We start from the raw sequence: 14,764 nt of genomic DNA on the forward strand, positions 1-14,764 counted from the left end.
GGGGCAGATTCACCTGCCGCATTTCACAAAGACGTGAATCCACAGGACCCAAGGGAGCTTGCTCAGGTCACCTGAGGAACACGAGTCCATGGCAGCCCTGAAGCAGCTGGCCCCTGGCCCGCGTTAACCACACATCACTTCCATATCTCAACATTTCCGTTCCCATATTCACAGAACATCCCCTCGAAATATCCCACCCCCTCAGCAGCTCTGCTCCAGACCTCTGCGGTTGCACAAGGGCCATCAATGCACAGCTGTGGGGAGCTCGAGACTAGAAATAGCAGCTCATTAATAAAGCAGGCCGTCACACGCGAGGGACCCTGATAGGCCTTTTGATTTCTCTACCTGTTACCCTGAGCCTGCACACTGCTTTCACATCTGTACCAACTGTTATTCCTCTTCCAGGAATAACACAAAGTGACACTCAGCACATCATTTCTTCCAGTATCACGTGGCAACCTGGAAGGTGACCACCCAGGACCAATTCTATCAAATGACGTCTGCATTTCTTACACTGAGCTCCCCAGTCTGGACCTTGTGGAGATTCAAGTTGGCTGGATTGCTCTCAGGACACTCACTGGGTAAGGCCGAGCCCTGACTCCATTCAGCTCTAAAAGGATTCAATTAATCATAAAGCCAATTCCATTTTGGGCTCCATCTGTCTTTATGCCTTCAGGGACTAATAATGCCTCACTGTGTGTTTTCACACACTAGCTGAACTGAAATTAAGAAAAGATTTCAATATGAAGCGCTCAAGAAGAAAATGCATTTTTGAAACAAAAATTTTTAGAGTCGTTACCTTTCTCAGTTTGGAGAAAGAGGTTGTTAAATAAAAAGAGCAGCTGGGTATTAGTTTGGAAAAAACTCTGGTGAATTCCTGCTTGTTGCAAGACATGCAAACACGGTGAGGTCGTATTTATGGGCTTCCATGACAGAATATGTATGGAAATGTAATACAATCTACTTCCAAGGGGACGTGAGAAACATGCAGAGGGAGATTAGAAACACTCACTTGTGCAGAAGCTTCCAAAACGGATTCTTGCATTAGCCACCTTGCCGCATTACGCACAGACAGAATTCTGAAACCCATTTACGCGCTCTCTGTTGTATAGACAGAATTAGATAAAAAAAACAACGACCCTTGTGTTTCAGGACATGAGGTAGTTTCTAGCTGCTTAAGGCTAGGGGAGCCTCATCTGCATTTTACTGTAGCAGTACCACTCCACATGTTTTTGTTCTTCCCTCTGCAAAATCCAGCCACAGGGGCCTTTAGACTAGACTGCACATCCACTTTAATAAGGCAATTCCTATGTTGACCTAGCAGTTTATACAAAGCAACAGCCCTAATCGTTGACCTCAGCAGTTGGAGCTAAGGATTAATGGCTCGTCCCTGGAAAGAGCTGCTGTGGAGCCCCGCACAGCCATGCTACCCGCGCTGCGGGGTTCTGCCACATCCCCGAGGCGTCACTCCAGCAGCTCCTCCTTCACACACCAAGGTGCCCTCTCACCAAAGGCCCACTTTGGTGATAGCCGAGACTGACACGTGAAAGGATACTCAAAATTCAGGTCGGCCCTGGGACTATTAACAGAATCACATAGGTACAGCCGGGCTTCAGGACAGGAAGAACTGAGAAAGAATCATGAAAGTGGAAGAAAAGAAGTAGGATTTAGAGTATTTACCATACCCCATATATATTTCATGGGGGTCCACCTAATACCCATTTGACCGCTGGAAGAGTCCTTTATCCCTCTCATCCTGTATTTTCAGGGCATCCTAAAAAAATAAAAGGAGAGACTGTCCGGAAAGGAAAGTCGCAGGAAATTATACGATGCGCTCCACGTTAAATTCATTAGAGACAAACCCAGAGAGAATCTGTGAGCAATGAAGAGCACTGGAGGGACAGCTAGACACTCATGACACAAGCAGAGGCAGAACGCTTTGATGGCTGCCTCCTGGAACTGGCTGCAGTACCTAGGAAATGAATTCAGTGCGGCAGAAAGGACCAGAGACATGGAGCATCTAGAGAACCAGATTCGTCTTAAAATCTGTTCAGCTCTCAGACAGTCAGGTGTCAAGGAAGGGGTCACGACTTTGTGGGAAGCGGCTGTGCCAACATTTCTCAAACTTATGAACTGACTCCGAGGCAACTTGCGGGGAGGGGGCTGCCTACCTGTAGAGCTCCCGGGAGATGTTTCTCCACAACAGATTTGATCCCCTGACCAGCAGGTCTCAAATGCCTGAGTTGCAGCTCATACAGTCAAGAGAGTGAGTCGTCCCCTTCAAAACATGCGAGGCAGCTCTGAGGGCCTCTGATGGACAATTCCTTTTAAGCAGAAACAGGATCATACAAAAACAAAGAGCAAATCAAAATCCAGTGCACAAGAAGACGCGGAAGACAGGCACCTGAGGGAAGCGCAAGTAATCAACAGTGGTAATGAATTTCTTCAGAGAAAGATCATTTTGGATAAGCTGCTGGGTTTTCTCCACAGACAGTCACCCTTTTCAGATATTTGGCAAACCTTGAGGGGTGACGATGGAAGCGGCCTGGTGGAAGGCCTGAGGAACTGTCTTGGAGGACGAATAACCAAACTGTTTCAATGGTGGAAGCATATCTTTTTAAATCTTAAATCTTTTAAAATTAATTATTATTAATTTAATTAATTTTTTAAATCTTAAAACTCAGGAACAGACAGAAGAAAAAAAAAAAATTATCAAAGCCCTGAAATCTAGAGGGTAGGCAGGCTGAAAGAGGCCAACCTGGGAATGAGGTCACCTGCCTCGACCTGATCTCTGACCCTCCTTCAGTCAGGACAGGTAAGGGCCAGTCTTAAGACACACGGAAAGCCTATGGCTGCTGGCTCCTATTAGTTTGCCTCTTATGCAAGCTCTGGGTCCAGCATCCCTGCTTTGCTCCCCCTCAACCCAAAGGGGAACAGCAGAGGGCCAGTGAGTAACTGAAGCTACACCCACCACTGCAGAAGACACGTGGAACCCCACAAGAGCTAAGGGCAGCCCCTCAGGACCTCTCTGAAAGCCTGATCCTGCCATCATCATTCACGCTGCAAACTTGGATTCATCTGCATTTGCATGCTTGCAGCATACAGCCTGCCAGCAATTAAATCCAACAAAAGCAGCAATCAGGAAAGAAGTAGAAGGGTGCGCACAGCAGGGTCTTCACAGAAAAAGATGGAATCTGGATCCTCCTATGTATCTATTCAGAGCATTGACGTAATCTCTAGGTCAGCTCTGTCCACCCCAAACTCCGCTCAGAACAGGTACGTAATTGAGGGTAGATCCTGCATTTCTTTCTTTCATTGTTCACCTTTCTTCCACTCTTAGCTTCTTTGTTCTGTTCAATGCACTTTTTCAACTTCGTTTCTGAAACACATTAACAATGGGCTGCTACAGCATCCTGTACAACGTGATTAAAGAGTAGACCCAGATGCCACTTCTTTGTGGAGCATTTTGCACCTATTACTTGGAGAGAATGCAGGGAACATGCGAAGTGGAAAAGTCACAGCAGGTCAGGAAAATAATGTAGGAGTTATGTAGGAAAATCTTTGAAGCTTGTGAAGCCATTAACTGAATGCACAGGCTGTAGTAAAAAGAATAAACAGAAAACATGGATGAAGAATAAATAATGGGTGAGGAGACAAAGGAATACACATTCAGTGATGAAACTGGTCTACGCTGGAACCAGTAAGTTTGGGCTTTTTTTTTTTTTTTTTTTTTTTTTTTTAAAGAAAGTGATTAGGTAACCAGTCTGAATACCCATTTTAAGTGGAAACCGCAATAAGTAGAACACTTTGGTGGAGAGCACACATTATGCACTTCCTAAATGAGGAGAGACAGAAACAACATGTTTTATATAATGCATGACCGGGCTGCGATGATTTTTTTTCTGCAGGTTGTGACACCAATCTCCCTGCTAAAGACACAGCACAGCTAGAGCGGCTTCCCATCGCTCTCAACCTCTGCCATTTCCCCCGGCAGCATCAGCTCTCCTGCCAGAGCTGTGCTTTCAGGATAGGGAGTAGGGGCGCTTCACCCAAGTTTTACAACAGTGAGAGGCTCAGGAAGAAACGACCTGTGTCATCACAGCTGAGCACCATAAAAACTAGCAAATGCAATGGATAGGCATGACCAACCTCAGCAGTGCAGGCCGCCTACCCAACATACTTAGCCCCCATGGGGAGTTTCAAGACCCGTGCCATGAAGAGCAGAGGACCATGGTCTGAGATTGCTCCGTGGTAGGACAAGAGCTGGGCACGCTGCAGGGCTCAGGCAGGGGCCTAACATCACGTAGCAGCCCCTGGGTTAGCACAGCCCAAATGTCAGCAAATCCAGCCCTGCCTGCAACATGCCGGCAGCAGGCACCCCGGGCTCCCCGGGTCCAGGAGGTGACCAGGTCCACAGCACACTTCCTTGCCAGACATCCAAGCTCTCCAGTATTGAGGAAAACCTTGTCCAGTTAAAGGAAGTTCGGAAACCAGCAAAGCTGAGTAATGCTGGGAGGGAAACTGCAGGTTTTCTCATTGCTGAAACGTGAGGCGAGACCAAGCACGCTGCCAGTAGACCTGGCTCCAGCCTCAGCCACCTGCAACGCAACTTAAATCACTTCACTTCTGTCCTCCTCGCTTGCACCACCAGCGCTGTAACCCAACTTCAAAATTGAGGACTGGAAACATCCTCAACCTAAAACCAATCCTAATTAGGCTAAAATGTCCAGCTAATCTAGTAAACTTGCCAGCAATAGCACTCGCAGACCCATGGGGACAAGCGCACAACCCTCCTGTTAGCTTCCCAAAACCAGTGCTCTATCTAGCATTTAAGTTATCAAAATATTTATGAAAATGAAAATACAACCAAACCTTTGATTCTAGATATTTCTCATGGGGTTGCTCTCCCTTTCTTCCTGAGAGTACAAAAATGGCAGATTCCTATTTAATTGTTAATTACACTTTCTTGTTATATTTCAGGCACCGAAAAACGTTTAGGGATTTATTCTTCTGTGTAATTAAACACAATGATGAAACACAGTTTTATACTGCACTGCAGTTTTTGTTAAGGTTATTTATAATGGGGAAAGGCTAAATAGTTTGAGTTCATTATCATTACAGAAAAAAAATGAGGTGACCCAATCAAATTAATTTGAAACTAAGCGCAGTGAGGCTGCTAACTCCGCACAAGTCAGGAGTTCAAATAAAAACAGAAGAGACGGTCTACATAGCAAGAAGTTACAAGTGAGCAGGGAATCGAGGTAGAATTGTCTGAAAGGTGGCAAACATAAGAAGTTGTCAAAGAAGCCCACTGAAGCAAACAGTGAAAATGAATAAAAAGATAGGAAAAGATTAGAGCATGCAAAAAGAGAAGTTGGAGGAAGAAGGGACAAACACGAAGATGGATTTGAAATAAATGGGCAGGGACAGTGCTTGTTAAGCTAACTAGATTTATTTTTCTGCCCAGAAATTCTTATGTCCTTAAGAGACTGGGTCGAAGTGAGGTCTTCAATTTTAATTTTCTTGCCTTTATTGCTTTACACTAGGCCTTAATGTTATTTAACAGGAGCGAGTGTCAACCAGTTTCATTGCAAAGACTGACTTATTTCAAAATTGTTAAATCTGGGGGAAACTTCTTCCTCTTGGCAAATACATCCTGAAGAAGCTGGCGCTTCTCCAACAAAACACAGAAATCACACGAGCTAGAAAAGTTGACACCACTGAAACGTTGACGGACGTGGTAGGGGAGACAGCATTCCCTTCTTTCTCCTTCTCCAAAGGAAAGGAGATGAAAAAGCAGACGGACGAGAGCCTAGACCTACGACAAGCAGGCATCACGGTGCTGAGCAGTATCTAGACGCCACAGTACAGCTCCCCGCTGCAAGGCACGGGGGGGAGCGGAGCCTACCTGAGCTTTTCTTTTAAGCTCATCTTGAAAAGCGGATACATCTTTCATGTCTCTCTTTGCCTTGCCAAAGCTGTGAAAGTTCTAAACGTGCCTCAGGGTTGGCTGGTAACATATGAATAATGGTTATTGGGACGTTCATGACACGCACTGCCATAGTTTAAGGGGTTTTGTCTCATGGGAAACGGAGAAGACAAACGAGCAAGAAGCAAGACAACGGCCTGACACGAGCCATCTCTAGTAAACTCTAGAGGGTGGTTACGAGACATTGCCTAAGTTTAGCTGTTATGAGTTTACTTCCAAATCTTTGCCGAGTCTCATATGTGTATGTATGTATGTGTATATATATATGTCAATCTCTATATTTTTAATCCGTCAAGGTCACAATTGGGAACAGAGAGATCCCAATAGCTTTGGGCTCATTGGAAAGGCTGTCTCCCCCTGAAGAGGCTGTGCCAGGGAGCTGCTGCAATGGCACCGCAGCCAGTTGATGCCTGGGGTGCCAGGCCGGCCCAGCTGCTGGTGGGATGCAAGATGGATGCAAGCCCCAGCTGTCAGATGGAAATCCTTTCCCCCACTACTCACTTTGAACATGGCTTGGGTTTTTAAGAGACTGGCCCAAATGCCACAAAGTCCGCAAGGGTCACCAGCAGGTGTCGTGTGCAGCTAGTCCAGCTGTGGTGCCTGCCAAAGGGCAGCCCAGGCTCCTCTTGAGACTAAATCCGCTACTGGCAAAGACAGTGCCCTGCGGGCCTGGCTGAGGAAAGACAGAGAAGGGCCACGTGACACACACAAGATTTAACTTCTGAAAGGGTTTCCCGCAGAGCCCAGTGAGGAGGAAGGAGGTCACTGAGCCCCACCATCTCCCGCTGCTAAGCAAGAGGCTGGGGGCTGCTGCAGCTAACAGAGCACCAGGGACATGGCAAGAAGCGCTGAGGTCACCTCTTGCAATGAGATCCTGCTGAGCAAAAAAGCCAGACCTAGCAGGCCGTTAGGCTCTTTGAGTCGTCCTGAGGATCTGCACCACAGTGCTTTATCCTCTAAAGGTTTTGAATCCTGTTGGACGCGACAGAACAAAAACACAGAAGTCTTTGAGAGCCCTGCCAAGACCAATCATCCTTCGTTCAATTGTAATCTCTTCCTCCCCAGCTCTGAATGCTGCTTTCTGCCACATTTAGCTCCTCTCAAAGAAAGAGCTGCTGTACGGCTGAGTTTCTGGCTCCCCATTTGGGCCATGCCAGAATCTCAGTTTTTGCTCTCTTCCCTGTTCCCATAAAACATAAACTGCTCCTCTTTGCTTGAAGGCCTCACAGCTTATCTTCTCTCCATTCTCATCTCTAATTCACCCCTACGCATATGGGGACCATGTGGGATAAAGCTTCAAGAGTACATTTGATGTAATTATTTTCCCCTTGTAAACGGATTACAAAAATCCTTTTATAACCAAATATGAAAATGTTTAAATTATTGGTGTGGAAAAATGTTTCCTGGTGGCAAATTATTTTAAAAAGTGGAGATTTTAACATTACAAACATAATCCTTTCTGGCTAACGTTTCCAGTCTCGTGAAACATCTAGTTACATATTGCGCACAGGGGCCTTGCTGTGCTAAGAACAAAGGAAAATACTGCCTGTAAATAGCTTAGAGGACATCAGAAGACACTTCTCTCATCAGCAATCTTTTTAGCTTAATATAGCTCCTCTTTGCATAAAACATTGACATTTTTGCAATGTTTAGGCCCAATGGTGCGAATGCTGATTGTCATCCTAAGATACTAGAGCGTATCTTCAAAAATATGCAAGAACATTTTACAGACAGTAGTTCTACTTGCCTCCAAAATGTTGTATCTTAATATTTCATACTTGTATATATTTAAATGTTAGTACCACTGGATAAATGCTAACATGCTTTTATGCTAATGCAATCACTGAAAATCCAGATAATGTTGTGTATTGGCATATACTGTTAGTGAATTATGGATACCTAAATGTACAATCCCACATGCCTAGCAATTATTTTTGTTAGTGCATTTAACTTTTATTTGCAATCAGAGCACTTGAGGATTGTTCAAAATGCAGTTTACTTTTGCAAAGTGCTGAATGGAAAACATTTTGTTAAAGGTTTAAAAACAGTAAGGCTGTGAGGACGTTGCAGAGTTACAGTAAGGGCACCGCTCAGAAAACCCTAGCAGATGGAACTATGTTTGATTTGGTCACAGACTCGGTGATTAAGCCCAAAAATGCCTAAAATGAAGGACAGTCAAGACAAACAAGAGATGAAGTCTTGATTTCTCCTGTACCCTGTCAGCCTCTTCCCAGCCAGAAGTACACAAATACATAGGCAGGTGAAGATGGGTAGGACTGCACTCATTCAGGTGACCAGAACCTGGGACCCTCTGCTTCAAGGACCAGATTCCCCTGTGCTATGGCTGCTTTTCACCACTAGTTGAAGTCAATGAAGCAAGAGCCGTATCAGGAGGGAGAAGTCCTGACCTGCTTTTGCTGATTCTGCAACCTGGCCAGCCACATGGCCTGCTCAAGGAGCCGATCCACATGAAAGTTTTCTTCTCCCCAGCCTGGTCTGGCCCAGCATGACCACCCTTTTTATAGCAGCTGCATGTAAATCCACCATGAAACTATTGCCTGAAAGAAAGGAAGAAACCCTTGGCTTTGAGCCAGCCTGGCTGGTTTTACTTGAAGACACTGAGGAGGTGGCCACAAACCCATCTGGCTAGTGGGAGGTCATCACCCCCTGCACACACACAGCTCAGTTCTGATGCCACTGGTGGTCACAGCATGCCCAGGACACAATCAAAGTCTCACGGGCAGAAGAAACCGCCCGCTGCGAACTGCCTCGTCCTTTGCTTGCGTTCCTTCCTCTCCCTGCTGCTTTGTCTTTTACTAAAAGATCTCATCCACTTACATGTAAGTTCTCATGTCTAAATCACTCAGAGTTAAAAAAAAAAAAAAAAAAAGTATAGCACCTTGTGCATAAGTGAAAGTTTAGGGCAAATTTGTGCTTATTCCAGCATCCTTAATCACCACATAGGAAGGGGAATACCTTTGGGAGCATATATGGTACATCCGCATCCAAAGTAGGACCTGGTACCAGCACCAGGCACGTGAGTACAGATTAGATCATGTCCCCATAACCCAATGAGCTGTGGCACCCTCTGGGCATTTACTCAAAGTCCTACTGCTGGACTGAGGCTCCTCGGAACAACCATGATGGAAGGAAATAACAACAGCCCCCTCAGAAGAACACAACAGAAAACATGTAGAGCGAAGCACTCGAAATGCCTCTGGCAGTTGATATGGAACACAGAATAAGCTGAGAAAATGTATGAACAAACAAATTAACCAGATAGCACAAAGTAGACAAGTTGGCATGTAGGTGTCTATTGAATAAGAAACCTTAAGCACAGCACGAAAAGAAACCAAGCATAATATTCCTCACATTTTGGAACCGAGCTCTCAGACAACGCATCATCTGAACCACTTAATATTACCATCTGTCAGAATGTCCTCTAAAGAAAAGAGGCCTAAAAGCTTCCAAAGCAGAATTCTAATATTTTCATATTAGAAAAGAAACAGTTTCTGTCCAAACAAAGGCATTTGCAATTATGTGAGGAAACACTACCCAAAAGCACTAGTTAAGGCCACTGATACATGTTTATATTATGAGACGGTGACTTTCTTGAGTCCCGATCGTGTCACATTACCTAAATCAGGAAAGACGTGACCTAAGACTCCCCTTTATTTTGCAGGTCGCCTCTAAATGTTTCCAGAGTTTCTGCATGATTTTTCTCTTTATGAAGAACATAATTAAGAGTCTACATGCCATCAAAGAACCTTACAAAAGGATTACAGATATTGCTTCAAATGTTAAGGTATGTCAGAATATGAAGAAAGGGTCTGTGTTTCTGATATGAAAGAATGTATCCTACTGTGACCAGTAAGTCAAGCTCTGTTTCAAACTATGAGCTGGATCCTTTTCTGGTGTAGATCAGTGTAACTGCTGCTGACAGTGAAGCCATACTAATTTACACATGCTGAGCACCAACAGCATTCTATATACGACTGCAAAAGAAATGCAGATTTTTAGACTGTATATTAGACTTAGCAATAAATAATTTATAACGGTGGAGAAAACGATCATATTTTTAGGCACAGAAATAGGCAGATATAATGGTCGAGGTTTCCAATCTTCACTCTGCACTTCTGACTTTGAATTTTGGGCCCGTCCAATGCCTTTCTAAAGTCCCTGTGCATGTGACTGCACAACACATAGATACATACAAACACATACATGGGCACACAACAAAACCTCAAAGCTAGTGAAACAAAAAGGGCACCGATAAAACCCTATCAGCCTACAAGCACAGCCTGTGCCACTGCATACCACCACCAAGCACAAGGGAAACCGGCCCCTCGAGGCCATCGTTCCATGAATACCAAACACCCCTCAGATCAGTCGGTTCTTGGCTCAGCTTGTTGACACCCATTCCTTCCCAGCCTAATTGCACCCCTCGAGGTTATGCCTGAGGGGTAGAGACATGTGTTTGTGGGGTAAAAAAAAAAAAAAAAAAAAAAAAAAAACCTTGAAAGACCAACAGTAGTTGCCGTGTCTCTGAAATCACCATTGCGCTATTCTGAAGCGGGCTGGGCACAGGGTGGGAGCTCTCTGCAGCGCTCGTAACTGCATCATCCTTGTTGAAACCTTCCCTGAGGAAGGGCTGCTGAGAGGAGGGGAGGCAGAATTATTCCCCTTGGACTTTGTAAAAGTGAGGAGTTGGGGGGGGGGGGGGGGAGAAAAATCAAGAAGCAATCACCGATTTCTACGCTGAGCTATTTCCAGCTAAGTCCAATGAGCAGGCTGAGGACGCACTGAAGAGCAGAGTGGAGGAAGCGATGGGCTGCAAGGAAAGGCCTAGGCGGTGGGGAAAACATTTTGTCTGGTTTTGTTGTCACCAATCAAGCCACCAGAGAGCCGAAGAGAAGCACACAGCCTGCCTGCTCTCCTGAGGCTCCTTTTCCCTTTCCACCCAACCCTGCAGGACACACAGCTCACCTGGACAGCGCAGCTCCCAGAACGAAGGCGGCATGTTCCTTGAGCACGGCCTCGGTGCTATTCAATCCGTTAATCACCAGCTGAAGTCCACCCAAGGAAAGGAAGTCTTTAGCGTTGTCCACCTGGGAAACAGCAGGTCTCCCTATCAGAATGAAGCTTAACACACCGACAAATGCCTCATCGATTTTTCAAGGCCGTCTGGTTTCAGAAGGAACAACATCAATTCTTTTTAAAAGCAATTCGAAATTAGCAGAAAAAGAGCTTGGCTCACATTTCATACAATCCTGCCTGCGAGCGATGCATGTCATGTTTGCAGAAACACTGTCTACTGACAGGTGGCTATTAGCAAATGCAGAAGGCATCACTGAAAATTCAAATACTTTGATTAGCTATCAAAACTTGCCTTGACGCATGTTGCAGCAATGCAGGAAATCTGACAGTGTTAGAACCAAAAAAACCCAGTTCTCTGCTCTCTCACCTGAGAAGACCATTACTGTGAACCCGGGGAGCTGTTGTGTTTTACAAATGCAAAAACAGAGCTGTAATTGCGGCGCCAGGAGTTAGAAGCCCGTCAGCAGCAATGGTACCTCAACATCATCACCTCAGCTTCCGCTCGCAGCGAGGGGCCCGGGCTACTCCAGGCATTTGTCATTACTACGGTCCACAGCTTCACGGGAAGGCAAAAAGTAAAAAAGCCAGTCCCTATTTGAAAGGGTTAGCAAGAAGTTGTGCCTGAGGGCAGACTATCCCATCAATTTGCTAGAGTAGACAACATTGGACTAGCTGCCACTAGGGAAAAGCTTAAGCACTAGTGGGAATTCCTCCAGTAAATTCATTGTACTTTAACTTTAAACAGACTCAGGGCTAGCCAGACAAAATCACAGCGGACATCTGTTCTTCGAGAGAACATCAGAAAAGGGCTCCGAGTGGTTTGCAAACAAAATTTAGAGAAACAGTGCAAAGTGCTTCAAGTACAAAATTCAGTCCAAAGTCAAATGATGCATTTTGTTTTTAAAGGGTTGGTTTTTTTTTTTAAATAAGCTTAAAAGGGAATCACTAAAGAATTTTCAAAATTGCTCGTGCAAAGTTTGTTTTTTTTTTTTTTTTTTTTTTTTTAAGAATTTCAACATTTCTCTTTCATGAAAAACATGAAGACAACAGCATATGTCGCAGATGGAAATGGAATATAAAAATGAGTATCAGCTGGGTAAAACGACCTTTCCAGTTTTAGTACACAGACTGAAGTAATGGGGTAATACAGAATAAACACCACAAATGGTGCAGAATATGTCAGACTAACATATTTTCCAAGTTTGAACGATCTCTCTTTTAGTAAACAGTGATTTTTATGCTTAGAGTTATTTTTATCTTGACTGCGTACCTTCCCCAAAATTGGCTACGAGTCAGGTATTTAAGACGCTCAAGAAAACGAAGAAACTATTTAGCTTTACGGCCTAGGGGTCTTTAGCAAAGTACAAACTGGGGAGCTACAGCTCACCTGTTGTTCACAACGGGACAACACTTGAGCGTCCTCCAGCCACTTGCTGTCCCTCTGCAAAGCTGAGTCGGTAGAAAACGGGTCCGTCAAGGTCTGCTCCAGATCATTCAGGATTTGCAGCAGCATTTTCAGCCTTTGAGAGCCTATTCTTTTAACTGTCCCTATAAATTGGCTCTGAGACACCTCCTGCCTTTCTGCAGGTCAGTCTTTGTCTATACGGAAATTTATGCAGCAATCTAAATTAATCTACCAGGGCTGCTTTTATTGCTCAACTCACAGTAAAAAAAAAAAAAAAAAACCCTGAGGCTGTTTTAAAACTGGATTTAGAAGTTTATTTCCGCTCATGATGAAAAAAGCCTAGTTAGCCGACACTGTATCTGTCTGGTTTATGAGAAAACACTGGGCCACGGAGAATTTTGCTGTATCCTCATCAGAAACCAGGTCCTTTCGGCTAGCCCTAGTTCCCGGGGAGACCCTTCTCCATTGCAGAATATAAATCCCAATGTAAAACACATTTTTGAGATGTATTTCTTTTTTTAAATCTCACTTTTTCGTTGGCTGGAGTCTGTTGCGAGAGCTACTTCTTCTCACTCACCGTTAAAAACCCCCCAGCAAACCCCACAACTTGAAAGCATGAACCTCCCTGGGGAGCGGGGAAGGTGCCGCAGAGCTGCTGGGAAGCAGTCAGCCTGCGCCTCGCTGCAGTCCACTGAAAGCAGCTCAAAAGAAAGCCAAAGATCAAAGGAGCTCCTGAGTAAAGCACACATGCAAGGGCGGAGAGGAGAGGGACGGAAGAAGAGCAAATATGACAGCAGCTATTCAGGGGGCAGCTTCAAACTTGGAGAAGGAAAACGGGGAGAGGAGACGAGAGAGAAAACGTCAGAAAACGAGAGAGGAAAAGCGGCATGTCACCCATACGGAGCGGAGAGGGAAACTAGCAGTGAGAAATGGCGCAGCGTGTCAACGGAGGGGGGAGAGAGAGATAAGGAGAGTAAATAATTGAGAGAAAGAGCCTGCAAAGCGCACGAAGGGGCCTGGGCTCCGCACGCTGCTGCGCAAGCACCGTGAGCTCTGCTTATAAATGAGTTATGCTCTGGCCTCTTCATATTTACGTTTGTTTTTCACGCGTTACAGACAACCTAGCAAGCCAAGCCTCCCCGCTCTTTCTCCAAAACGGGCTCCCCAAACACGCCAAGCTGAATCGCGACCGACGAGGAGCGAAGCAGAGCTGGCGACCAAAAACCGAGCAAACGCCGAGCCCCTGGGCTGACGCCTCGAGAGCCAGGGAGCGCGTCTGCCCCCGGTCCGAGCGCTGAGCGGGGCCTCCTCTGCGCGCGCCCGGGCCTCAGAGGTGCACGCGCCTCTGCCTCCCAGCGCCCCGCGGCCCCCCGGCTTCCTCCTCGGAGCCGGGGGCAATCCTTCGCTAGCAGCCCCGGGAGGGCCGACGTTTCCCGCCGGGCAGGGCGTTTCGTGCCTCGGAGGCCTGGAGCCGAGCTATTAGCAGAGGCGGGGGCTTCTTACCGTTCGGGGGGAGGCCGGCAGGCTTGCCGCGTCCCCCAGGGGAGAGGGAGCCGTCACGGGCCCCCGCGTAGGGGCGCGCGGCCCGGCCGCCGGGGCCCCCTCCGCCCGCGGCTGGGGCTGAGCACACAGCGCTGCCGACAAACTCGGTCCTTCCAGCATCACGCGGCACTAGCGTGTTTGGCTGCCGTTCAGTAATTACATTAAGCCAGCGCTGCTAAAGTCAGTAGCACGCAGAGATAACGCTCTGGATGCGTTCAGCTAGCTGGAAGGAGGAAGAGGAGGAAAGGCCACGCTGGCTAAGGCACAAGCCGTATTTCTCCCCAGCTTCCCGCCTGCGGAGAAGGTGCTGGCCGGCCATCTGCCCTGGCAGCGCGGGCACTGAACAACGCTGCGACCGATGCACCCAGGAGTCTGTCTTCTGGGCCAGCCTCCCTGTGCCATTTCCCTCTTTCTCACCCATGTGATGCCGGATACGGTTCTCTCCGACGCTGCAGGCCCAGGGCACAGGGAGCAGGGGCCGTTTCCCTGCCATAGCAGCCTGTCTGAGCTACAGCACCTCAAATTGTCCCATCCTACGCTGTACGTAGGCTGGACTTTATGCTGGAACGGTCCAGAACATTACGCTGAAATCCAAGTCATCGCAGGGCTGCTTTTTAGCATGCTGGCCTGCTGCTCTGGCACCCTTAACCAGAATTAGCCCCGAGTATAAATATTAAGCTCTTTGGGCGACCATTGTTCACACTTATTTTGAGTCAGACAGATGCCTTCAG

At 46.5% G+C, this 14,764-nt stretch overlaps 1 protein-coding gene across 11 annotated transcripts in view; it reads right to left on the minus strand.

The window, feature by feature from the left end:
* Nucleotides 1–14,764, minus strand: part of SIL1 (SIL1 nucleotide exchange factor) — a 116,790-nt gene that overhangs the window by 29,820 nt on the left and 72,206 nt on the right. For all 11 annotated transcript variants that reach the window (XM_068959135.1, XM_068959139.1, XM_068959140.1 and 8 more), the window contains one exon: nt 10,976–11,097. In XM_068959135.1, the coding sequence (XP_068815236.1) occupies nt 10,976–11,097 (122 nt within the window). The remainder of the gene's footprint in view (nt 1–10,975; nt 11,098–14,764) is intronic.

The sequence above is a fragment of the Struthio camelus genome, chromosome 13, assembly GCF_040807025.1.
Source record: "Struthio camelus isolate bStrCam1 chromosome 13, bStrCam1.hap1, whole genome shotgun sequence".
Classification (NCBI taxonomy): domain Eukaryota; kingdom Metazoa; phylum Chordata; class Aves; order Struthioniformes; family Struthionidae; genus Struthio; species Struthio camelus.